Source organism: Herpailurus yagouaroundi, unplaced genomic scaffold, assembly GCF_014898765.1.
Source record: "Herpailurus yagouaroundi ecotype Mexico unplaced genomic scaffold, PumYag 139, whole genome shotgun sequence".
NCBI lineage: Eukaryota > Metazoa > Chordata > Mammalia > Carnivora > Felidae > Herpailurus > Herpailurus yagouaroundi.
Genome location: NW_024412394.1, coordinates 5,627,785 through 5,654,438, shown reverse-complemented (window position 1 = coordinate 5,654,438; position 26,654 = coordinate 5,627,785). Strand labels below are relative to the sequence as shown.

Genomic DNA, 26,654 nt, shown 5'->3' with positions numbered 1-26,654 from the left:
CTGTCCCAAAAATAAATAAAAACGTTGAAAAAAAAAATTTAAAAATTTTTGAGGAACCTCCATACTGTTTGTTTTCCACAGTGGCTACACCAGTTTGCATTCCTATCAACAGTGCAAGAGGTTTCCCTTTTCTCCACATCCTCACCAACACCTGTTGTTTCTTGGGCTGTTGATTTTAGTTGTTCTGACAGGTGTGAGGTGCTATCTAATTGTAGTTTTGATTTATATTTCCCTGATAATCAGTGATGTTGAACATTTTTTCATGTATCTGTTAGCAACCTATATGTCTTCTTTGGAGAAATGTCTGTTCATGCCTTCTGCCCATTTTTGAATTGGATTATTTGTTTTTGTGTGTGTTAACTTGTATCAGTTCCTTATATATTTTGGGTACCGACCCTTTTTCAGATATGTCATTTGCTACCTTGTTGCTACCTTCTTAATATGTTATTATTCTGGAGAATATTCCATGTGCACTCAAAAAGAATGTGTATTCTGTTGTTTTAGGATGGAATGTTCTGAATATATCTATTAAATCCATCTGGTCTAGTGTGTCATTCAGAGCCACTGTTCTCTTGTTGATTTTCTGTTTGGATGATCTGTCCATCAAAGTTTGTGGGGTATTAAAGTCCCCTACTATTATTGTATTATTATCGATTAGTTCCTTCATGTTTGTTATTAACGGTTTTAAGGATTTGGGTGCTCATATATTGGGTGAATAAATATTTACAATTGTTAGATCTCCTTGATGGGTAGACCCCTTCATTATGATATAATGCCCCTCCTTCATCTCGTTACAGTCTTTGGTTTAAAATGTAGTTTGTCTGATATGAGTATGGCTATTCTGGTTTTCTTTTGATGTCCATTAACATGATAGATGGTGCTCCATCCCCTCACTTTCAATCTGCAGATATCTTTAGGTCTAAAATGAGTCTCTTATAGGCAGCATATAGATGGACCTTGGGTTTTTTTTGTTTTTGTTTTTTTTTTATCCACTCTGTCTCCCTATGTCTTTTGATTGGAGCATTTAGTCCATTTACATTCAAAGTAATTATTGATATGTATTTATTGCCATTTTGTTACTCGTTTTATGGTTGTTTTTGTAGTTTTTCTCTGATCCTTTCTTCTCTTTCATAACTTGTTGGCTTTATTTAGTGATATATTTGGACTCCTTTCTCTTTATTTTTTGCATATCTATCACTGGTTTTTGATTTGTGGTTACCATTAGGTTCGTATATAACATCTTCTCCACATAGCAATCCATATTAACTCTATGGTTGCTTAAGTTTTGGATACTCTTTTAAATAGTATATTAAAATTCCAATTTTTAATTGTTTGTTGTGAGCATATAGAAATACAACTTATTGTTGTACATTGTCCTTTTATCCTATGACCTTGCTAAACTAATTCACTGGTTTTAAACACTTTTTTGAGGATTCTATACAAATGGTCATATTGCCTACAAATAGAGGTATATTTGTTCTTTTCTAATCTGTAGATACTTTATTTGTATGTTTTTGTTTGTTTATTTATTGACTTACTGCACTGATTAGACCTTCTAGTACAATGTTGAATAGCAGTGATGAGAAAGAACATCCGTGTCCTATTTCTAATCTTGGCAAGGAAATATTCAATATTTCACCAATAAGTAAGTATAAATGTTATCTTTTCTGTAGATGCTCTTTGTCAAAATTATAAAGCTCCTATTCCTAGTTTACTGAGAGTTTCACCATGAAACGGTGTTAAATTTTGTCAAATGCTTTTTCTGCATCTATTTAGAGGACTGATGATGTGTTTGGCTTTTAGTCTGTTAACATGGAAAAATAAATTTATGGCTTTTTCAATGTTACTCCAACCTTCAATTCATAGAATAAATGCTCACTTGGACTTTACCTGTTAAAATTTTATTAAGAAATGTGTGTCAGGGCACCTGGCTGGCTCAGCTGGTTAGGACATACAACTCTTAACCTCAGGGTCATGAGTTCAATCCCCACATTGGGTGTGGAAGCTATTTAAAATTTAAAAAGGGAAAGGAAAGAAATATGGGTCATTGTTCCTAAGACATACTGCTCTACAGTCTACTTTTATTATAATGCCTTTCTCTGGTTTTGATATCAAGATAACATCATCTTTATAAACGGTCTGGGATGTATTTCTCCCTTACGTTTAATGTCTTAGAAGCAGTTTTTGTACCATTGGTATTATTTCTTCCTTAAGTACTTGGTAGAATTCACCAATAAAGCCATCTGGGCCTGGAGTTTTCTTTGTAGAAAGGTTTTTAACTATACATTTTTGGTGAGTCTGGGGATATGTAGGATGTCTATTTCTTCTTGATGAGGTTTAGTAGTTTGTACCTTTCAAGGAATTTGTCTTTTTTATCTAAACATGTCTGTTTCATCATCAAACATACCTTCAAAACATTGTTTCTAGTATTTCCTTATTTTTTAATGTCTATACGGCCTGTAGGGATGTTCCCTCTTTGATTCTGAACAGCAGTAATTTATGTCTTCTCTATTTCCTCTGATATCTCTGGTAAGAGATGTATCAATTTTATTGATCTCTTAAAAAAACCATCTTTTGGGGCAGCTGGGTGGCTCAGTCGGCTGAACATCCAACTTTGGCTCAGGTCATGATCTCACATTTGTAGGTTCGAGCCCTGCATCGTGCTGTGTGCTGACAGCTCAGAGCCTGGAGCCTGCTTTGGATTCTGTGTCTCCCACTATCTCTCCCTCTCTCTCTGCCCCTCCCCTGCTGGGACTTGTGTTTCTCTCTGTGTCTCAAAATATAAAATAAAACGTTAAAAAAAAAAATTAAAAAACCCCATCTTTTGATTGTTTCTGGATTGTAACAGAATTCATAAGTAGATTTAAGGATGCATTTCATTGTTAGTTTGCATTTGGAGTTAGAGCTCCCTTTTATGAACCCAAATCTTTAATAGCATCTTATCACACATAGAATTAATTTAATCATTCTGATTAAAAATGCCCAGCTGAGGGGCGCCTGGGTGGCGCAGTCGGTTAAGCGTCCGACTTCAGCCAGGTCACGATCTCGCGGTCCGTGAGTTCGAGCCCCACGTCGGGCTCTGGGCTGATGGCTCAGAGCCTGGAGCCTGCTTCCGATTCTGTGTCTCCCTCTCTCTCTGCCCCTCCCCCGTTCATGCTCTGTCTCTCTCTGTCTCAAAAATAAATAAACATTAAAAAAATTAAAAAAAAATAAAACACCAACTTTCACTTAATCCCTATTTTCAGTATGATTCTTCCACTCTCAAATGTGTCCAGTATCCTCCAACTCTAGGCAATTCTGTGTTTCACACTCTCTAAACACCAATTCTTCCGTGTTTGGCCAGTGTGAGGTGAGTGCTATTATCTACCAGTGTGATTTTGGAAAGAGGACCTGGAGGTTCTGTTTCTTAAACAGACTTACAAGCAGCACTCTGGTTTTTACCTCTGCCCTCACCCCAGTTTCCATTTCCCGAGCCATGGGAAGGTTCTGTGGCATACATTACATTGCCTCTCAATTCTTTCCCCTGCCACTTTAGGACTTACCTTGCCCCGTGTGCCAAATCAAGTGCCACTTACCTTTCTGCTTTCTTGCTTTCAAAATGCTTTTGTTGCCATCCAGTGTCCTGTTCTGATTTTATGCATTAAAACAAAAACGACAAATGCAGGGATTCTGGGTGGCTCAGTCAGTTAAGCGTCTGACTTCACCTCAGGTCACGATTTCATGGTCTGTGGGTCTGAGCCCCCTGTCGGGCTCTGTGCTGACAGCTCAGAGTCTGGAGCCTGCTTTGGATCCAGTGTCTCCCTCTGTCTCTGCCCCCCACCCTGCTTGGGCTCTCTCTTTCTCTCTCTCAGAAGTAATAAATGTATAAACTTTTAAAAAATGCTTTTGCTGCTTTGGGGTTTTAGGAAGAATCAGAGGCCAATACAGTTTTTAGGAAGCATGTTTCATCTTCTCTGGAGTTTAGAAGAGTTGGGAGCTACGCTCCGGATAAAGGGTGCCAAACTCAAGGGTATTTCTCTTAGAGACAGGGAAGCTGGGCCCTGCCACACACAGGAGGCTGGGGGCTGAGGTGACAGCACCGGACTGTGCCCAGTCTGCTGCAGGTAAGAAGGACCCCATATGCTTGGTTCATTCTCTCATTATTCCGACATTTCCAACAGGGAAGTTGTGGGATTGATCTGTTACTTCATCATGAGGGTAATCTATGTTCTCTACACTGCTGCCTTTCTCTTCAAGCACCAGGATGTACATGATGTGAGAGGTATTGCCAACTTATTTATACAAGATTTCACTCAGGCCACTCCAAAAAGAGGAGAAGCCAAGAGTCTCTTACCAGTTTCCAGCATGGTCGATATGCAAAGTTCCACTATTTTTTGCATCTATGCTTTTTAAAAATGGTATTAGCAATCAAGTTATTTATAATCGGCTTAATATTCCCCTATAGAAGAGTTTATGAAAGTTTATATTTTTCTCATTGAAAAAGAGATCATCTCATTTCAAGTGTAAGTCACTGTACTTACCATAATCAGTAACATAAAACTCATACATGGTCTGATTTGTGCCTTTAGGTATTTCTGGCAAGTCTAACTTGCTTCCATGACTTCGTAAAAAGGCCTCAAGCTTTTCTCTGCTTTCCAATTCCAAAAGGGCTCCTAAACTCCACATTAGGCCAAACACAAATAATTTATGAAGATGTTCGACACATGAAATACCACCTTCTTCTTTGGAGGGAATTAAACCTTCCAGTAGAGTGAGAGACTGAAAATATTTGAAATATAATAAAATAAATTTTGATGTTCAAATTTTTGAAATTAAAAAAAAATTAAAATTTTGGAGTAACTAAACTTTAGATCCAGAAACTACCTAAAAAACAACTAATTTAAAAAGAAAAAAAAAAAAAAAAAAAAGAAGAAGAAGAAAGTAAACATCTATTTTACTTAGGCCCTTTACTTTTCAGATGAGGAAACTGAAGCTCAGTGAGGTTAGTCACATGAGCTAGGGACAGAAACCACACCCTCTGATTTCCATTGTGGCATCTTTTCTGCTAGTCCAGGCAGACTTTTTTTTTCTTTTATTTTTTTTTTATGTTTACTTATTTCTGTGACAGAGAGAGACAGAGCATGAGTGGAGGAGGGGCAGAGAGAGAGGGAGACACAGAATCAGAAGCCAGCTCCAGGCTCTGAGCTGTCAGCACAGAGCCCGATGTGGGGCTCAAACTCACGAACCGTGAAATCATGACCTGAGCCGAAATCGGTCGCTCAACCGACTGAGCCACCAAGGCGCCTCCCACGCAGACTTTTTAAACCAGGATGACCTTTCTCTAAATGCTGTCTGCTGTTGGACAGTGATCAAGCAATATCTGGAGATAGGGTTTTTTTCTTCCCTTCTTTCAAATATATTATCATTTAAAAATATTTATTTCAGGGGCACCTGGGTGGGTCAGTCGGTTAAGCATCCAACTTCAGCTCAGGTTATGATCTCACTGTTTGTGGCTTTGAGCCCCGTGTTGGGCCCTGTGCTGACAGCTCAGAGCCTGGAGCCTGCTTCAGATTCTGTGTCTCCCTCTCTCTCTCTCTGCCCCTCCCTCACTCATACTCTGTCTCTCAAAAATGAATAAACGGTTTTTAGCCATTCGTGCAGTCATACCTACACCTTGTTATTATCGAGAACTGCGACCCCTTCATTATCTCAGTTTCAAGCATTTTATTCTCTGATTACCATATCCACCCTTTCTAGCTTATTCCCTCCACTTCCCAGATTCGAGAGAGAGCTACCATGATCCATAGTTCCTGCCATCATTAAACTATCCCTCATTTCCTCTCATTTCCTCACTTCCTTTCTTTCCTAGCTGGAATTCCAGGACCCATCACTATAATCACTGTCGCATACACCCTCTACTCACCTGTGAAAGCCATAACCCCATTAAAGCCTTGTTGAAACTCGGCCTGCTCTCCACCCACCTGCACCTATGAGGCTAAGCTTGGCTGGAGAAAACCACACAATTCTGGCTTCATTTTAAAATCATGACCATGGGGCTGCCCGGGTGGCTCAGTCAGTTAAACTGACTGACTAAAACTCTTGATTTCAGCTCAGGTCATGATCTCCTGGTTTGTGGGATTGAGCCAGGCGTCGGGCTCTGTGCTAACAGTGCACAGACTGCTTGGGATTCTCTCTCTCTCTCTCTCTCTCTCTCTCTCTCTCTCTCTCTTCCTCTCTCCTTGCCCCTCCCCTGCTCTCTCTTTCTCTCTCTCAAAAATAGATAAATAAACTTAAATCATCATCACGGACCTCAGCTCCCATTCAGGCTCCTTCTCTGTGAGATGACTGTTTCATACTTTCTTCATTTTCTCGGACCTCTAACACCTCCATTTCCTTACCGTTTGCTGAGCACACGTGTCGTAGCTTTCTTCCTATTTCCTGAGAAGATTGACTTCTTCCTTTTGTTTGTTTACTACCTATACACTGCACTCAATTTCTGTGTTCTAATGCTTACCTAGACAGTATATCCTGCATACACGGGTAATGAAAGATAAAGATAAACCCTTTATTCCTATCTTGTATATCCAATGACCTTTGAACACCTTAATTTCCTTTATCTCTCTCCTAACTTATCATTTTATTGTTGATTTGTATTTTAAGTCTCTCTCTCTCTCTTTTTTTAATTTATTTTACGTTTATTCATTTTTGAGAGAGACAGAGAGAGACAGAGCATGAGTAGGAGAGGGGCAGAGAGAGAGGGAGACACAGAATCTGAAGCAGGCTCCAAATTTCCTACATCAGAGACTGCATTTCTCTTTAACTTTTTGCAGGGCTCAGCAGACTGTGGCCCCAGGGGCCAGCCACCTGCTTGGCAAATAAAGTTTTACTGAAACACAGTCACACTCATTCATGTAGGCATTGTGTCTGGCTGCCTTTGCAATACAACAGCAGGTGTCAGTGTTGGGACAGGCAGTTGTGCAAATATTTGCTTAAATATTTGCTACCTACTCATTTAAAGAAAAGTGCACCACCCCCCCATCCAGCATCAGAAAGAAATGTATCTACAGCAAGACATCCTCAGTCTTTCAAAACAAAATTAATTCAAGATAAGATGTTCACTTCTGTTATGCATTTTAAAGTAATTACTAAATAATTAATTGATTTGGGTCTCATGCATTACTTCTAACCTACCCATCCTCACTGACCGGTATCCATTATTAAACTAAGAGAAAATCAAAGCACCAGATTGGATACTGAAAGGTCACCTATAGCCTAGAAGCAGGAGAGCCCTTCAAAATCTATGATTCGTTCTGTTTTCTCTGAAGACTGTTAAGAAAAGCTGAGGGGGCGGAGGGAGGCGGAAAAGACATACACACAAAGCTAGAGACTACTAGGAAAATTGTTTAAAGGTTTTCCCGGTCTGGTATTCTGTAAATATGCAATGCTGAGATGAGATTGCCATTTGAATCTTCTTGCTTGTTACCAGCTCCCTTTTTGCGCTTTTCAGTAGAACAGTCTGCTTTACTTAGTTAGTTAGTCTACTGTCATGATTGGATGCACTTTCCGGGAAGGTTACTAAGCTTGATGGTGGGGAAGACAGTTCATACCTGTTCCCCTGACAACACCCACCCTTGGGAAGAGAAAACAATAAAACAGATGGCAGTAACAACATTAACAAAATCTTTAATAGGAATCCAACTTCTCCAAGCCTTCACAGCCATATCATAAAAATATTTCTATGGACTGCGGGAATTTCCTATTTCAGATGCCTCTAAACTGCAAGTGGGCTGGGCGGGGGGGGAGGGGGAAATGTCTCCAGTCTACATAGAGAATGTCCACAGTCTTACCTGCATGATATAGTTGCACTCCAGGAGCTGCATTTTTGGATTGAGGTTCAGTTTCATGAATGTATATATATCTTCAAATATTTTATCATACAGAGTCTGGAATACAGAAGCTTCCTGCGCGGTGCGCTTCTTCAACCACGCCTGCAGCAAAGAGACAGAACCTCAGTTTCCCAAGGATGTGAACCCCGGGTAGCCGCTGAGCACACACTGGCGTGGGTCTCCTGTCCCCACCTGCAATATCGGCCTCCAGCTGAGCGCAGAGCTGCTGATATAGACCATGCCCATCCTGGAAACTGTGGCAGGGGAAGCATTCTCAATATTGTGGACTTCAAACAAAAGCTTGCAATTCGGAGCCATGGGGATGCGATCTCCATTAGCTAACGTGAGAGTTTTATTGTCATCCAACACAGAATTTAGGTTCTCGATCCAAATGGCATCCACGGGGCCATCTAAAATGAGGAAAATGTTTTCACCTGCAAATAATTAAAAGGGAAAATCACTTTTCACCTGTAAAAAAATTAAACGTTGTGTTATTAATAAACTGACGGGGGGGAGGGGGAAGCTTCACAAAGGAGAGTTGAGGTGTACCTTTTTTAGCTTTTAATGTTTTTCTCCACAGAGTAGAAAAAATCCCATCTGTCCAGTCATTAGTAGCGGTGTCCAGTCTGCCAAACATCTGAGGCGCGGTAATCGCTTTGGGATTCATTCGCATCTCTCTGTGAGGTCTTCCGCACTCAGTCAATGCCTTCATCAGGATTGTTATGACAGTCGTCTTCCCAGAACCACTGGGCCCCAGAGTCATCAAACCATGACGGACCAGAGACGTCTCATATAACTGCACAATGAAGCAAGCAATTGAAAAATGAAACTAATGAGTCTCTTGCTGACACTCATAGCAGCGTGCTGAAATTTAAAAAGCTTTCAATAAGCTATTAAAAGTAACTAGTTCAGGGGCGCCTGGGTGGCTCAGTCCGTTGAGCGACCGACTTCGGCTCAGGTCACGATCTCGCGGTATGTGAGTTGAGCCCCGCGTGGGGCTCTGTGCTGACAGCTCAGAGCCTGGAGCCTGTTTCAGATCCTGTGTCTCCCTCTCTCTCTGCCCCTCCCCCGTTCATGCTCTGTCTCTCTCTGTCTCAAAAATAAATAAACGTTAAAAAAAAATTAAAAAAAAGTAACTAGTTCACTAAGGGATGAGAAAAAAAGTGGTTTGTATTTTTTGTTTACTAGACGTGGCTAGCCACTTAGCACCACATTATAAAATAACGTTAGGTGAGAAAATTATGACAATGTGGTACTTGCATTACGTTTTGGAAATAATGAACTCAGGATCTAGTTTTTGCTTCTCAAACTACTATTCCTTGTGATTTTGGCTTGCTGATGCAGAAGTTTTTCCACTCACACGCTTTCTCTGTATTCAATGTGATGATGTCGCCCCCTGGTGGTGGAAAGCAGCAACACAAACCATCATGGGGAAGACCAGCTTGAGATGAGTGATTTATTCAAGAAGTACTCCCAGGAGAAACTGATAAGGGAGTGGGGTACGCGAGACAGAAAAGGGAAGTCAGGGAAGGTGTTATTGAGGACAAAATCCTGTACAGGGAAGCCTGAACACTGTTCCTGGGGGGTACTCTGGAATGTAAGTTACACCTGCATTTATTCCACCTGGAAGCAGGGGAACTTGAATTTCCTACTCCATCACCCATCAGTCCTTAACTAACTGCTATTTGTGCCTGCTAACAAAGTGGCTCCAATCCTCTGGAAGAGAATAGTGAATATGGGCTATTAGAATAGGCTGGGAAGGGGCACATAGTTACGGTAAAAGAGATTCAAGGAGATGTGCTAAGAACTAGATGGTATCTGTTACAACATCCTCTCTATTGTTTTCTTAATAAAAATAAGAAGTTAAAAGCTAGCAGCTGGGTGGCTGGGTGGCTCAGTCAGTTGAGCATCAGACTCTTGATTTTGGCTCAGGTCATGATCCCAGGGTCATGGGATCAAGTTCCACCCTACTTAAGAACCTCTCTCTCTCTCCTCTGCCCCTCTTCTCCTCTCTCTCTCTCTCAAAAAAAAAAACAAACAAACAAACAAAAAAAAAAACAAAAAAAACCTTACACCTTATAGGAGGCAGAATTTAAATTATTCTAACATTTTAGGTAGAAATGTATTACTACAGTAACCCATAGTTTAAAAGCAATAGAGACACTACCCATAACATTATATTCAAGAGTAACACTGTTGACACTGAGTAACAAGACAACATTCTAGTCCCCTACCCATTGAAATGACTACGATTTTAGTACTCAGTATACTCAGTATGTATATCATACAGATTTGGGAAAGTTTCCCAGAAATTAAAAGAAGTGTTTAATGGTTTTCAATTCATGGATGATGAAAAATACTTAAACTTTTCCTCATATATTTCCCTGTAAAATTTGAATGTGTCTCATATACTTGCACTTCTTATTATCTGGCAAGTTAAAATAAAAATTGTTATTTTCCCCATGCAGTTTTTAACGTTTTCCATAATTTCAGCTCCTTCATTTCCAAATGCCCTAGAAAATACCCCTGAAACATCAGGCCCATAGAGATTTCTTCCTGCATCTCTGCCAATCCTTCTTGCCTCTGCTGATTAACTGGTGGGTGGTTGACAAGGATGAAATGTAATGAGCAAAAAGATACCAAGAGACACAGGCAAAGGATTTAGATGTTAGGGTAGGCGTGAACTTGACCACACACAAAACAGAAGCAAAGTAACACTCCCAGATTCCTCGGGCTCCATGCCCATGAAGGTACCCAGCTATGAGTGATATTGCCAGACTGACACAAGAAGGTTGTGAGATCATTCCATCTCCCCGGCTTTTTATATAACCTGTCACCCTCTCCTAACTGTTCTTGAGATTCTAGTTACCACCTGCCCTAATACCAGCTCTAGGTAGTAAATTACAGCTTCTTTCTTGCCAGGCAGGGTAATGCCATACTATCTCTCTGGGGCCAACACATCCTCCTGAGGACTCTTCTTGCAATGATGTGTTTTAATTTAGTTTCAGGGGCGCCCGGGTGGCTCAGTGGTTTAAGCGTCCAACTTCGGCTCAGGTCATGATCTCACAGTTTGTGAGTCTGAGCCCTGCGTTAGGCTCTGTGCTGACAGCTCGGAGCCTCGAGCCTGCTTTGGGTTCTGTCTGTCTCTCTCTCTCTCTCTCTCTCTCTCTCTCTCTCTCCCTCCCTCCCCCACTCACACTCTGTCTCTGTCTCTCTCTCTCAAAAATAACCATTAAAAAATTAATTTAGTTTCAGCATTTACATTAAGACTAATATCCTGAGCTCTTCTCTTCAAATGGCGATCTTTAACAACACACACTTAACATAACAGATTAAAATTTCTTTACCTGCACAAGTTTGAGATTCCAGGGCGGGTGGTTAATCAAACCTTCTATCTGAACCTGGTTGGCCACTGCAGCTTGCAGCTCCGCGTACGTACTACTATCCAGCTGCAGTCCTGGAAACAGGTCATTGATTAAGCTGAGGAACAGGGGTTCGTCTTCATCAACCTAAGACGGCAGAGAATAAATTTACTTCTTCAGTCAATAAATAATTACTGACCAGTTACGAAGCTCATGGCACCTTACTATCACCGCATGCCCAGAAAATCATGTATTACTCTCCTAACCAGACTGTAGACCCAAGTCCTGAACACCACCACTGAATCCACGTTACCTATAGCATCGTACCCAAAGCTCTTTGGCATTCAACATCCTCTACAATTTGCGGCTTCAAGGTTTGATCTCACTACTTTATCATGAATGTGCTGCATGTCACAAACAGGTGTATGCATTAACCTTAAAAATATGCAATTAGTAGTCCCAACCCCATGAAAATAGAACTATTAAAATTATATTTAATTATAAAATTAAAATTTCATTTAAACTGCCCGGCTCATCCAACATTGGCTGGAACACTCCATCAGAGCAGTGTTCTGCCATCCTTAATAAGCCGTAGGTTTCAGTCAACTGACCCTAATCCTCATTTGCTACGTCTTTAACGTCTCCATCACCCCATTCCCAGCTGCTGCCCCCTTCTGATTTCTCCTTATCCTCTGGGACTCTTCCGACACCTTCTGGAATTCTCTTGTAGCTGTTTCAAGAATACACTATTACCAAGGGAGGCGCTAAGGTGTACTAGAAGGGACAGAGGATTTGACATCAGAAAGTTTTGTGGATTTTTGTTCCAGCTTCTCAACTGACCATAATTGTGGCTGAGTCCTTCGAACTTGGTTCCCTCATAAGTAAGATGGCAATAAGCACACGAGCCATTCATATCCCACAGTGTTGCTGTGAGACTCAAAACAACACAATACCCCTGAAAAAGCTTTGTAATACTAAAGAACTACACAGGTGTTAGTTGTTAGTTTCTATAACTAGAACTGAGCTTCCTAAGAACCACTTCTTCCTCAACATTGTATTCCCAGGGCATTGACACAATATGTAACACATAAAAGCCCTTGAATAAATCCCACGCACGCCTGTCCGTCAGCTACTTCAAAGAACCTGGCTATAATTGTGACAAGCGTGAAAGCAGCAAGATAATTATTATCATCTTCATGGCAAACTTTCAGTGCACTTTTGGAAAACAGAAATGGTGTCGATGGCGGGGGAGAGACATAGCTGAAGTAAGTTCAGACGTGTTCTGAGAAAGCAAAAGTTCTCATAGTTCTCTGTGAATCCAAGAAACCTGGACTTTCATGTTTAGAATTTGTGTTACATTCTAAATAATAGTAGAAGACTGCACTAAGGGGCTCCTGGGTGGCTCAGTTGGTTGAGTGTCCAACTTCAGCTCAGGCCATGATCTCACAGGTCGTGAGTTTGAGCCCCGCACCAGGCTCTCTGCTGTCAGCACAGAGCCGGCTTCACATCCTCTATCCCCGCCCCCCCCCCACCACCTCTCTCCTGCTCATATTCTCTCTCTCTCTCTCAAAAATAAATAAAAATATTTTTTTAAAGACACAATTATAAAAAAACAAAAAAGAAGTCTGGACTGAAATTTGGGGGCCAGAACCCACCAATGGTTTTATGGTTCACAAGTGGTAAGGGCCCATGTTGGGTATACAAGGTCACAGACTTTTTGTCTTCTGGAAGCACAGGGCTAGCTTCACATACCCACTGTCCCTGTCGTTACTAATGCTCAGCTCCAGCTGAGCCAAACCCCCGCATTTCGGCTAAGTGGGGGAAAGAACAGGTGAGAATCTTGAAGGAGAAGCAAGTTCAGGGAAGGGAAGGATACCAGTTTGGAAAGGTTCATATCTCTCAGTCCTCTCATGACAGTGCTTAGTTCACTGTCTTCTGGTCTGGCTCTTTTTTGAGATCCGAGTGTCCTCAAGACAGATAGGATATTTCTCAACCCAAAGTCGTAATGAACCTAAGATGGGGGGAGAAAAGATTGTTTAATTGACCAATCCTAAATGCAGACCCACTGTATACACATAGGTGGATATGCTGATCTGTAAACGCTGCTGTGTGCAGGGGCTCAGCTTCAAAGTTCTATGAGCTCAAGTCTTTCACCTTTCCTTTGACTGCAGATTAGTTTTAAGTTTATGTATTTATTTTTGAGAGACAGAGGGCGTGCACACAAGTTGGGTAGGAGCAGAGAGAGAGAGAGAGAGCAAGAGAGAGAGAGAGAGAGAGAGAGAGAGAGAGAGAGAGAATCCCAAGCAGGCTCCGCGCTGTCAGTGCAGAGACTGACATGGGGCTCAAACTCTCAAACCATGAGATCCTGACCTGAGCAGAAGCCAGACACTTAACTGGCTGAGCCACCCAGATGCCTCACAGTAAACAGATTTAAATTTGCCCTGTTGGTTACACACTCTGTGATTCCATGTCTAGAACATTCTTGGAATAACAAAGTTCTAGAGATGGAGGGAAAATAGGGGCTGCGAGCGGTTAGGGATTCGGAAGGGTGGTGGGTGTGGCTGTGAAGGGGTAGCAGAGACAGAACAGTCCTGTTTGCTGATCGAGGTGGAGGTTACATGAATCTGCACGTGACATAACTGCATAGTACTACACACACACACACACACACACACACACACACACACACTACACTACATATGTGCATACATAACTGGCAAACTCTTAAACTCTGTGGATTGTACCCACATCTGTTTTCCGGTTTTGTCATTTATAATTGTACTGTTGTTACAAAATGTCAACCATGCGGAAGCAGGGTTCACAAGACCTCCTCTACCTTTCTTTGCAACTTCACTGAGACTCCATAATCATTTCAAACTAAAAAAATTTAAAAACACATACATACATAATTATAAATATATCTTAGAAAAGAGTTGAGATTTTTTTTTAACTCACTGATTAACATCTATCAGGGTAAAACTGCCAAGTAAAAAAAATCACGTTCTACAGGTAGGGAAAAGATTGATTTACAAAGTTACCTGTTTGGTAAGTTGCTCTTCGCAGAGTTTGTAAAGAACATAAAACTTTTGAGCCAAGACGATGTTTTCAAGAAAACCACAGCTTGCAAGTTTAACTCGCATAATGATCTGAAAATTAAGGTCATGAGATTTTTCAACAATTTAGAGAAAAACAAGAACATAAATCATATTATGCTTCCAAATCCCGGTGCCTACCTGTCTATCTGGAACCATCATAGCAACAGTTCTAAACTGAATTTTTAAGTTTTCTGGTAGTTCCTGGCGCCCAGCATACCCAGGGTTCTAAAAGTTAAAATTATTTTAAATTATTGATGTAATGTTCATTTCATGAATACAAACACATTCAAATTCCTAGTTCATATTCTAAGGTGGTATTGAAAAACATTAGATTCATAAAACGTCCCTCCTGTCTCAAAAATATGTATTGGACTATCCATATTTGTTAAGGTCACATTACCCCCTCATGCATAATTTCCATTTCCATTATACTAACAAAGTCATACACACACACACACACACACACACACACACACACACTTCATGTAGCAAAAATTAAGCTTCTGTGTATCTATTGGTTAAGAAAATAGAAAAGAAAGATACATAAACACCAGGATAATTATGGTCTAACATAGGTTATTGAAAAAGGAAGAAAATTCAGGATTTCATATGGATCAGTTTACTTAGGTAATTCTTATTTTATCTTTTCCATTATTCTCCATGGTCAGAATTATAGAGTTCTCTGGCTGATTCAAAAAAAAAGAAAAAAAAAAAAAACTCCATTGGAGTGAGGGGAAATAAAGATGGGAATGGTGGGGAAAATATTGAAAAGGACGAAAGTAGAAGAGGAAAGGAAGCTAGGGCCTCACGAATAGCAACAGGTTGAGTGCATCAGACCCAACAGTTCCAGGGGAGAGGTTAGGGATTCAAAGACTAGTCAGGCAAAGAGGGGTTAGTTATTTTAGGAAAGTACATTAAGAAGCCTTCAGTCCCTAAGCATTTCGTGGGCACTGTCCATTGGCCAGATACCTTCCTCAGTCCTGGGAATACAGAAGTTACTAGCTGCCTCTCAATATTTCTTCTTTTCTCTTTTCTCAGTCACAGAACCCCAGTTGCAAACTGGGTGCATCACCACCCAGATAAAACACTACATTTCCTAGCCTGCCTTGCAGTTGGTGTGATTAAATTTGACACTGGAAGATGCAAAGGGGCACATAATACGATGCTTGTTTAAAGGGAGTTGATTCAATCAATTGGCTACAGCAAAACAGAGGTGCTTCTGTAGCATCTTGGGTTATAAAGGTGACTTGAAGATAAAAATCATGATGGTGTAGAAACATAGAAGGATCTTAAGAGCATAAATCTTTATGTGTTAAGCTACTATTTTTCATGTCTCAGTTATTTATAGTCTAATGTAATACCTAATTGATATTTCCAATATTATTCTTAATCCAAGGGAAATGTTACTCTTCTTTTAAATTATTCTCCACCACAGTATCACACAATAAAACTTTTCTTCCCATTTCCTGAGTTATAGTAACTAATAACTTCTGGATTATTATTATTTACCCCTGAGTGTTTTGCTTATGTTTGCTTATAATAAAGCTTATCAGAAAATTTCCTAATTTTACTTTCTATAATCTTTGTCCACTGAGACATTTAAAATTCAGATTACGTTGTGTTATCTTGCAACATAAAGATTTAACTATATAGAAAACATACAAAAACATTAAATAAAACTGGTTCAACATTAACATCACTTTTACAATTCACAGACTTTTCTACTTATTCATGCTTTTGGTTTTCTTTCTTTACTAAATGTATCACAACACATTGCCCTCAATCACACGGTAACTGAATTTGTTACAATTGTTGCAGGTTTTTGGTGAATTACTTTGGCTATTTTAAATCATTTCCATCATCCTTTATTATGTGTCAGAGAAAAACCCAAGTACAAAGGTTAAGTAGTTAGATTTTGACATTAGACAGACAATAACCTCTTTCTCTAACTGGCTACGTGACTTGAACAGGTTTTTAAATCTCTCTGAGCCTGAGATAACTCAGTTACAACATCCACCATACAAATGAGGTACACGACTACATTTGCCTGTTCTTTTGAAGTTAGGTGTGTTCATCAACCTACAATAGACATGCGACATGAGAGAGAAATAAATCTTTGAGGTTTTGAGCCAGTGAGATTTGGGGATTGTTACTGTGGCTAGCCTGTCTGATATAATACAGAAAACATTTAGTCCAGCACCTTACACATAATAAGTGCTCACTAAACAGTAGCTAGTATTATCATTAACATTTTGCTATTTCATCTTCTCTCAAGGTTATTTTTACTACTCAAAAAATCATATGACAAGAGGGAATAGCTCATGACCTCTGAATAGTCATTGATTTATTAATTAATATATGCTTTATTTCATTTAAGTCTATAAGCAATTAAACCAATAGAATTGCATTTAAAGACCACATTCTTACCATTGTTAGGAAAATTCCAAATTCTGGATTCAAATCAACACAATCACCATCAGAGAAAATGAACTGTTTTTTTCTCTCTTTTCTTGCTGTCAGAACAATATAAATCTGTTGGGCTGCCACTGATAATACAGGCAATTCTATTCTGTTAAACTCATCAAAACAGCCCCAAGAACCTGATTGTGCAAGACCTGATATGAAAAAGGATTAATTTCAAAAGGTTTCTTTTGTAATACACCTTCTTGGTAGCAATCATTTCTCTAAAGTGCTCTCAAACAATTCTATATAGAAATACAATTTATATAAAGTTTCATATCTGGCTGTTTATAAAGACACATTTAATTCCAGTGATATAAAGGGGTTTAATTATTTGTACACCATCGTGAAAACAGGGCACTGCCAAAATGAAAGAATAGACACGTCATCACACCCAGGAATACTGGAAGATGATAAAACCGGATTCAGTGGGGAAGGAGGCTGAAGGAGCCACGTTTGGGGAAACAGACAAAATAAGGCATGCCCTGTCTGCATCAGATTATTCTGTTTCTTTCTTGTTGCAATGACAGATACAAGGGGATGCAGGGTGAGATAGAAAACGGTCAAAGGGATTTTTATTTATTCTCTTCAAAACTCAATACAAAGAAAGACTTCCGTGTTATGAACATTACTCCTATCTAATCTCTTAAGGATGGAAACCTTCATTATCTTCAGCTGCATAAAATGTTCTTCTTTCTTTTATTACTGTCCTCCCGCCCCAGTTTTTCTTCTCTCTCCTTTGGGCGTTTCCATTATACAGATGTTGGAACTTTTATATGTATCCCTATGACCCTTAGGCTTTTCTGTCAAACCTCCCATTTCTTTCTCTTGTATCCAATGTATTTATTCTCTTGGCTAGACAGTTTAACTCAAAAGAGGTTTTTAATTTATTCACGTTTTCAATTTCATGTTGTTCCAACTGTTACTTTGTTCATAGCAGCCTGTCTTTCTTCCATCAGTTGTATGTTATAAATTATTGAATCCCTCTGCAGCTAATGATTTTATTTACTCTTTTCTTCTGTTTCCTCTATTAATCACTTTAGCGGTCTCTCGGCTGTTTGGGGCGCCTCCCTTATTTCTTCAGATAGTTTATGAGACTTTGTTACCTTTGTAATGTTATCTCTGTATCTTTGTATCTCTATGTTTCCTTATCTCAGATGCCAATCTCTGTTTGTAGGACCTCTGCTGGTGATTTGGAGGAAGGAACTGGAGAGGCATGAGAGCTTCCCCTCGGGGTCTGGGGCTCGCAGCCAGTCCTGGGTGGGCGGTTTGCCTCTCTGACATGAGCCCCCATCCGAAGTTTATCTGTGACAGGACTCCCGCTTCAGAGAGCTGTGCAACATCATTTATGCAAAGGAAACGCCGGAGCCAGCCACTTCCTTTTCTTTTTTCTCTGTCATCTCCTATCATTTTGTGGCACTCTAGGATTTACCTTGTGCTCTGTTGGCTGCTCTCAACCATCCCCAACCTTCAAGCTGGGAGTGATCCACAGAAGGACCCTTCTCTTTGATCAGGACATGATTTTCAGGGCTCAAAAATGTTTAACAGGCAACTATAAAGAATAATATAATGTATACCCAAGCACCTACCTGTCAAATCTTAACAATTTGCTTCAGATTTCATTCTAAAGAATAAAATATTAGAACCACAGTTCACATCCATGTATTGTTCTTTGGATTCACACTCCCTCCTTCTCCAGAGGGAACCTCTGTCTTGAATTTGATGCCAGTGGTTCCAGGTGTGCTTTAAACTACTGCTCGTGGGCGCCTGGGTGGTTCAATTGGTTAAGCGTCCGACTTAGGCTCAGGTCATGATCTCACGGTTCGTGGGTTCGAGCCCAGCGTCAGGCTCTGTGCTGACAGCTCAGAGCCTGGAGCCTGCTTCAGAATCTGTGTCTCCTTCTCTCTCTGCCCCTCCCACACTCACACACTCTCTCTCTCTCTCTCTCTCTCTCTCAAAAATAAATAAACATTTTTAAAAACCTTTAAAAAATAAACTACTGCTCACTTGCATATATTCATGGACACTATATATTTTGTGTATTCAAGATTTATATGTATCTATCTACATGTATAGGTCTATAAAATACTGTATATATCTTCCTGAAACTTGATTTATTTGGTCAGTATTATTTTTCTGAGATTTATCTAAGCAAATACACATAGATCTAATCCACTATTTTTTAATGTTTTATTTATGTTTGTTTATTTCTGGAGGTTCCTCAAAAAATTAAAAATAGAACGACCCTATGACCTAGAAATAGCATGTTTTATTTATTTTTGGGAGAGCATGAGTGTGGGAGAGGAAGAGAGAGAGGGGTACAGAGGATCCAAAGCAGGCTCTGCTCTGTCAGCACAGAGCCCAATGTAGGGCTTGAACTCACAAACCGTGAGATCATGCCCTGAGCCAAAGTTGGATGCTCAATGGACTAAGCCACCCAGGTGTCCCCAGAAGTTTTTAATTTAGAGTAAGCAATGTACCAATCTTTCCTTTATGGCTTGTGATTTTTGTATTAAAAATCCCTTTCTCTGAGAACAAAGATATTTTCATTTATTACCTTCTAAAAACCATATGGTTTTGCTGACCACATTCAGGTGCTTAATTCCCAGAACTGATTTTTATATATGGTGTAGGCATCCAGTTTTTATATATGTAGGGATCCGATTTCCTTTGTTAAATACTAATCATCTCTTGCCCCAGGATGATTCATTGTAAAGTCTATCCCTTCATCACTGATTTACAATACCACCTTTGCCATACGTCAAGTGTCCTTGGCCCATTTCTGCATTCTCTATTATATTCCACTGGTCTATTTATCAATCTCGGCTCTGAGTTATGCTCTAAATGAAATCTTTCATTTCAGCAGGATCTAATGCAGGAAGGGGGAACCGCATGTGTCATGGGTTTGCTATCTTGATCTTATCCCCTCCACCATTGTTTCAGGCAATAACAAATTGATTTCATTTTCACAATCTAATACACATTCAACTCATGAACTAGAGTGCCAGCAACAGTATTGAACCGTATGAAACTGACGATATCCAGCCATTCTTGACCCAGAAAAAAGAATGGCAGTATTACATGCATCAACCTATACTAATTTCGGTTACATGGGATAATATCACTTTAGGTTTTATCAGAAAACAATGTTAAAGTGCAATAAAAATACATTCACCAAAAGTAATTTAACTGTGTTTGACACTTACCTTTAAAAATCCTTCCGAGCCCTCTGAAATCCATTTGATCTGAGCAGTTAAACACAACCACATATTTTCCCAAACACCTTCCCATGTCTTTCGTGGTTTCTGTTTTGCCAGTGCCCGCGGGTCCTGCCGGAGCTCCTCCCATGTTCATTCCCAAAGCCTGGGCTAAAGTGATATAGCACCTGCAGATGTGAATCAGATAAAGCACCATGAGTACGGGATAACACATTGTTATAGTAGCCACAAGTCAAAGTCAAATGTGACTGGAATGGGCCTATTTATTTTAGAATTTGAGCCCCCCACTTAAAAGAGTCAACCAAACAAGGCTGGAGTACTTGATATCCATTAAAAGTAGTGCAGTGATTACAAACATTTTTTAGGACAGGGGCGCCTGGGTAGCTCAGTCAGTTAAGCATCTGACTTCAGCACACGACATGATCTCACGGTTCGTGGGGTTCTGTGCTAACAGTTCAGAGCCTGGAGCCTGCTTGGGATTCTGTGTCTCCTTCTCTCTCTGCCCCTCCCCCACTTGTGCTCTCTGTCTCTCAAAAATAAATAAATGTTAAAAAAATTTTTAAAAACATTTCTTGGGACAAACTTTCCTTTTTTATTATTTTATTTTATTTATTTTGAGAGAGACAGAAAGAGCGTGTGTGCATGCATGAGTGGGGGAGGGGCAGAAAGGGAGAAAGGGAGGGAGAGAGAGAATCCCAAGTGGGCTCCATGTTGTCAGTGCAGAGCCCAGCCCAATGTGGGGCTCGTGATCCCATGAACTGTGAGATCATGACCTGAGCCAAAATCAAGAGTCGGCCATTCAACTGACTGAGCTACCCAGGCACCCCTGAGACAAACTTTTTAAACTCCTCAACCCTGACTTAAAATCTTCAGGCCTGGGGTACCTGGATGGCCCAGTTCATTAAGCTTCCAACTTCAGCTCAGGTCATGATCTCACGGTGCCTGAGTTTGAGCCTTGCATCAGGCTCTGTACTGACGATGCTTGGGATTCTCTCTCTCTCTCTCCCTTTCTCTGCCCCTTCCACACTCGTGTGCTCTCTCTCTCTCTGTCTCTCAAAATAAATAAATACACTTAAAAAAAAAAAAAAACTTTTAGGCCTTCCTTCTACTGTGGTCAGGATAAATCGTGAGGCAGAGGACCAAACAAGCAGTGCTATACTGGTGGATATTGAACAACTCCAGGAAAAAAATAAATCAATCTGATTCTCATGTTTGCTGATTTCTGTGGTCCAAATACTTCCACCAGGGCCAATGACAAGCTACCAATGTGATCCCACAAACTTGGGAAGAGATGCACACAGTTGACTCTCACAAGCTGGTACAAGCCAACTCCAGCACACCGTGGCAAATAAATCATCTTACTACGAAATGTTTCACTCGTTTAGGTAAGTGTAAAGAATAATATAATGAATCTACTTGTATCTATGATGCAGCTTCAGTTATATTTGTTCCAGATCTAAGTAAAACTGAGTGGAGCTTGGTGGAAGAGGAAACACATTGACAAGTTTATGCTACAAGGGCACTGGGCATATAGAAGGGGGTTGGATGAATCAAGAGGACAGTAAAGATGTAATCTGTGTCATTATCATGCAGCCTTATTTAAAGTAACCGCAGAACTAACTGTTCTATGACCCAAGTCAATTCTACATATACTGATTGGGCATCTTCTTTTTTTTTTAATTTTTTAATGTTTATTTATTCTTGAGAGAGAGAGAGTGTGTGTGTGGGCCCACAAGCAGAGGAGGGCCAGAGACAGGGAGACACAGAATCCGAAGCAGGTTCCAGGTTCCTAGCTGTCAGCACAGAGCCTGACGGCGGGCTTGAACTCAGGAGCTGTGAGATCATGACCTAAGCCGAAGTCGGATGCTTAACCAACTGAGCCCCCCAGGCGACCCCTTATTGAGCATGTTCTATGCACAGCGTATTGAACTGGGTGTTGGAGGATATGCAGAGATGAATAAGGCCCAGTTTTGTCTGGTGTCACACATTGGAAAGAAAGAACTGTGAGGAGATTGGCCATTGGCTGATTATTTGTACCTGGCCAAGGACCTTCACTTTAGGCATCAATCTCCACACTTGGAAAACCAGGAGGCCAAATTACATCATCTCCAAGGTCCCTTCCTTCTTTACAATTCTAATGACTTCTTTTATGGTGCCAGAGAGGTTCTTCCAGCTTGCTGTCATTCATTACTACATTACTCTCTTAGTCAGCATTCTAACTTGCTTTCATTCTTGTATCTTTTTTACTTCACAAAAACTTAATGTACATGTACGTTTAAGTAACAGCTATGGTTATTTCATTGGTAGACTGACTTTAATGAGCTAGCAGGGACCTAACCTGACAGCAATATGCTTTTGTTAATATTTCAAATGCAACTTTTTGTTTTGTTTTGTTTTGTTTTGTTTTGTTTTAGAGAGAGCACACAAGTCAGAGAGAGGGGAAAAGGAAGAGAGAGAAAGAGAGAGAGAGAGAAAATCTTAGGCAGGCTCCACACTCAGTGTGGAGTCCAATGTGGGGCTCAATATAAGACCATGAGCTGAGCCCAAATCAAGAGTCAGATGCTCAACAGATTAAGCCACCCAGGCACCTCTCAGATGCAATTTTAAAACAATTTTAAGTACATCATTTAATTACAAAATGGAATAACAAGAGGCGCCTGGGTGGCTCAGTCAGTTAGGCATCAGACTCTTGGTCATGATCTCACAGTTCATGAGTTCGAGCCCCACATTGGGCTCGGCACTGACAGCGTGGAGCCTGCTTGGGATTATGTCTCTCCCTCTCTCTCTCTGCCCCTCCCCTCTTCATGTTCTCTCTCTCTCTCTCAAAATAAATAAACATTAAAAAGAATTTTTTTAATGGAATAACAAAAATTCAGTTCCTACCTATCTGTTAATGGAGTGATAACAAGACGATCAGTGCATCCCAGAAATTCATTTTGGTAAATAAAATCCACATCTGTAATAGACACTACAGTTTGATCCAAGTCTTCCTTAAAATAAAATCTACTCTGTTTTAGCCATTCAAAATCAGTAACTGATTTGATATGCATTTTTACCTTAAAAACATGAAATACAAAGAGATTACATACTGAATTGCAATAGCACAAAACACAAGCATGTAGGCAGTTTTTATTCACTCATTCACGAACTGGTTCATTTATTTAACGTATATCTATAGAGTCCCTCCTTAGGCCCGACACTGTGCTCGGTGAACAAAGACAGACAATGGTTCTTGTCTTCTGAAGCTGATCAAAAAAGGACAAAAGACAAACAGATAAACAAATAATTGGAATAAAATATGAAAAGAAATTCAGGGTTCATGGAAATATGTAGCAAGAGGACCTAACGTAGTCTAGGGAAGGCGGAGAGGGATACTTGGAGAAAGAAATATTCAAACTAAAACCTGGAAAAATAGTAAGAATCACCAAGGGAAATAAAATTAAAGCAAATTTTAAAAAAGAGGGCACAATGTTTTAGGCAAAGATCCAGGAGACCTGGTTGCATGTTCAAGGAACTCAAAGAAGTTCAGCACAGCTGAGGCATCCAGGAGTCTTGAGACAGAGAAAGAGTTGAGGCTTCATGGGACATGGAAACAGGGTTGGGCAGTGTTCTCATGGCAAAGGGAAGCCACTGAGGGGATTAAGCAGGAAGATACACAGTCATATATGCACAAGTGCCTTCCTCCACCAGCACTGTGGCCAAACCAACCAACCTGCCGGATCATCAGTCTACCCCTATGGGCACAAGGTACTGGGCTCCCCACAGCCATACATGCAAGTGATAGAAACCAGGGAAGCACATTTAGGAATAACATCCTGCCACAACCACGTTCTCAGGTGCTTCATGATTTTCCATGGACAACCTTGGAGAAAACTTGGTCCTGCCCACTCAGGAGAATCGACACGGGAAAGAGGCAAATGATCCCCTTCACTGCTCTTAAACTCGGTCCCTCTTCCAGGTCATTTGGCTTGACCTTTGGCAACCCTGCAATGTACCTGATCTCCAACTAATCAAGTCTCCACCCTATTTAACAGTCTTGCTTTTTGTCATTGTTTCATTGTTTGTGATGACCTTGCTTTCCCCCTGCAGCTAAGAATTCTGGCTTCCAGCAGAAATCACAGTTTGGATTCATCACCTTAAAGTGCAACTGTCAGGTGACATGATCCAGTGCCATCCCTGGGGACTCTGCTCCCCAACACAGGACCTGCAGCCATGGAGAGGCCATCAACTAACTAGCTAGTCTCAGTAATCCATGAAGATGGTGAGGAAGCAACAGAAGATGAAGAAGAAAGAATAGCTACTATTTGTTGAGTTCTTACCATATACCAGGCTGTTCTAAGCATCACACACAGAAAAATAAAATGCAAACATGCTGGCCATGAGATCTCATTTTACTTGGGATGCAGAGGGACCATGAGTTCAACAGTAGTTAAGACAAAAAGAAAACAGTTAAGTGGCTTTAACTGTGTATGGGTTTTTTTCTTTTTAAAACTCCATTCTGCATGTAAAGTAAAACTTTGCTCAGCACTTAAATTTAAAAGAAATTTCTTCCATGGGATTTCAGCTTTAAGAGTCTGCGAGGGATGTACAGACAACACCCTAAATGGCACGCCTTTAGCAGATACAGTAATGGATTCCATAGGAGTTCTTGAGGTGGACCTCAAATAAACAAAGTCAAAGTGTGACAGTAACTGCAATTTGGTGAAAGCAAATCTGTAGAAGGCCAAAGAAATATGGTCTGAGTATGCAGCTCTCTGATGATTAGATTGACTGGAAGATCCAGAGACAAACCCTAGAGCAGTGTTTGGTCAACTTTAACATGCATATCAATCACCTGAGAATTTTGAAATGCAGATTCTGATTAAGTAGAGGGTGGGGCAGGGGAGGGGACTGGAGATTCTGCTTTTCTAACCAGCTCACAGGAGATGCTAATGCAACTGGTTGGTATATAATACTTTTGAGAAGCGAGGGTCTAGATTCCAGGGGAATAAACGGACTGCATGTCCTTCTCAGCCTTCCATAAATATCACCTATCTGATCAGAACTTTTGACACAAGCTTGAAACAAGTAGTCTGTGATCATATTGTGTAAAAAAGAACCCCAAGTTGCATGAATTACACGTCTCTGGTGAAGAAAAGAGATACCTTTAAGATGAATCAAATCAAATCAAATCAAATAAAGCAACAGGAGTTAAAGACAAAGATAGTCAAATGGCGGTATATCAAATGGTGGCACGTAGGCCCCTACCCTACAATGATAACCACTGCTTTCGGAGAACTTTGTCTCGTTCAAGGCCGCTGGTTAGAGTCCTGTTTCTGAAGGGAATTCAAATACCACCCCACCTACTCTTACCCTACAGAACCTTGTCCACATCAAGCCCATGATGCCCTGTGGGACACTGTTAATCAGACAAATATCCATGAAACTTTTCTGAAGCTTGATTCTCTTTGATCAAGACTTCTTTCTTAATGGAGCAAATGATTCATGACCAATCCTACCTAAATTGTATCATGCCCCTGGTTATTTGGTGTAACAGAACGAGTAGTTAGTTCACCTCACATCAGTTGGTTCCAGACTTTCACAATGCCAAATGTGAGTATACACATAAGGTTGTTTAAACCACAAATATACATATTTGTAGACATGGTATATAGAAAGACAGTTGTGGAAAAAGACCAAGTAGATGGAAAGTTCACACAAGTTAGGGAATATATATAATACTAATTATTCATTATTAGGAGCACTGAACTATTAATTAGTACACTGGATCACTTTAAAAAACAAAGATACTTTACCAAGTCATCAAAAATATCTCTCTGGTGCACATGGATGGTTATCAGAGTTTCAAACTTCACTCTGTCAAACTTGCTTAGGTCATGTGTTGTCTGACTGATGAGAATATTCAGAATATCCAAAAATTTCTGATTGGTCACCTGCATGATTTTCCTGTCATCTTTTGCATTATGTAAAGCCTCTTCTGAATCATGTGTCCACAACATCTGAATTCCCAGAAGCCCCACCTATGCATCCAGAGGAAAAATAATAAGTAAATTTGCCAAATATTCAAAGCACATCTGCAATAAAATTTGGTGGTCAGTTGTCCATAGGAAGGCAAACGAGGTTTTACTCATTTTAAACTAAAAAGAGACATGCATTTCTCCACTCCCAAAAGGGGAGAAATAAACACTCCAACTATTGATATTTAATTATTTTAATGCAGAGAGATAAGTAATAATTAAAACAATGGCTACCATATATGAAGCTGTATATGTTTATGAAGGATGCTTAGCAAATTTTTCTATAGAGGGCCCAAGACCACCCAATAGCTCCTATGATCATTTTTCTTTCTCAAGAAAAGCAAACAGAATTTCTAGACTTGTTGTTGTGTATTTTTCTTTAGCAGGGTTTCCCAAAGGTCTCTTTGCAATTTCTAGAAACGGTATGCTGACTCTCTCCTTTCCTGATCTATCTAATCTATCTAATCTTTCTTTCTTTCTTTCTTTCTTTCTTTCTTTCTTTCTTTCTTTCTTTCTCTTTCTTTCTTTCTTTCTTTCTTTCTTTCTTTCTTTTTCTTTCTTTCTTTCTTTTCTTTCTTTCTTTTCTTTCTTTCTTTCTTTCTTTCTTTCTTTCTTTCTTTCTTTCTTTCTTTCTTTC

The 26,654-nt window shown here is 40.1% G+C and overlaps 1 protein-coding gene across 1 annotated transcript in view; it reads right to left on the bottom strand.

Annotated features, from left to right (window-relative positions):
- Positions 1–26,654, bottom strand: part of DNAH8 (dynein axonemal heavy chain 8) — a 315,252-nt gene that overhangs the window by 138,478 nt on the left and 150,120 nt on the right. Inside the window, exons 43-54 of the mRNA XM_040473119.1 lie at positions 25,796–26,020; positions 22,884–23,056; positions 19,989–20,167; positions 16,750–16,937; positions 14,461–14,547; positions 14,266–14,373; positions 13,104–13,238; positions 11,213–11,374; positions 8,415–8,661; positions 8,058–8,299; positions 7,827–7,967; positions 4,521–4,758 (exon numbers count right to left, since the gene is read on the bottom strand). Of these exons, the coding sequence (XP_040329053.1) occupies positions 4,521–4,758; positions 7,827–7,967; positions 8,058–8,299; positions 8,415–8,661; positions 11,213–11,374; positions 13,104–13,238; positions 14,266–14,373; positions 14,461–14,547; positions 16,750–16,937; positions 19,989–20,167; positions 22,884–23,056; positions 25,796–26,020 (2,125 nt within the window). The remainder of the gene's footprint in view (positions 1–4,520; positions 4,759–7,826; positions 7,968–8,057; positions 8,300–8,414; positions 8,662–11,212; positions 11,375–13,103; positions 13,239–14,265; positions 14,374–14,460; positions 14,548–16,749; positions 16,938–19,988; positions 20,168–22,883; positions 23,057–25,795; positions 26,021–26,654) is intronic.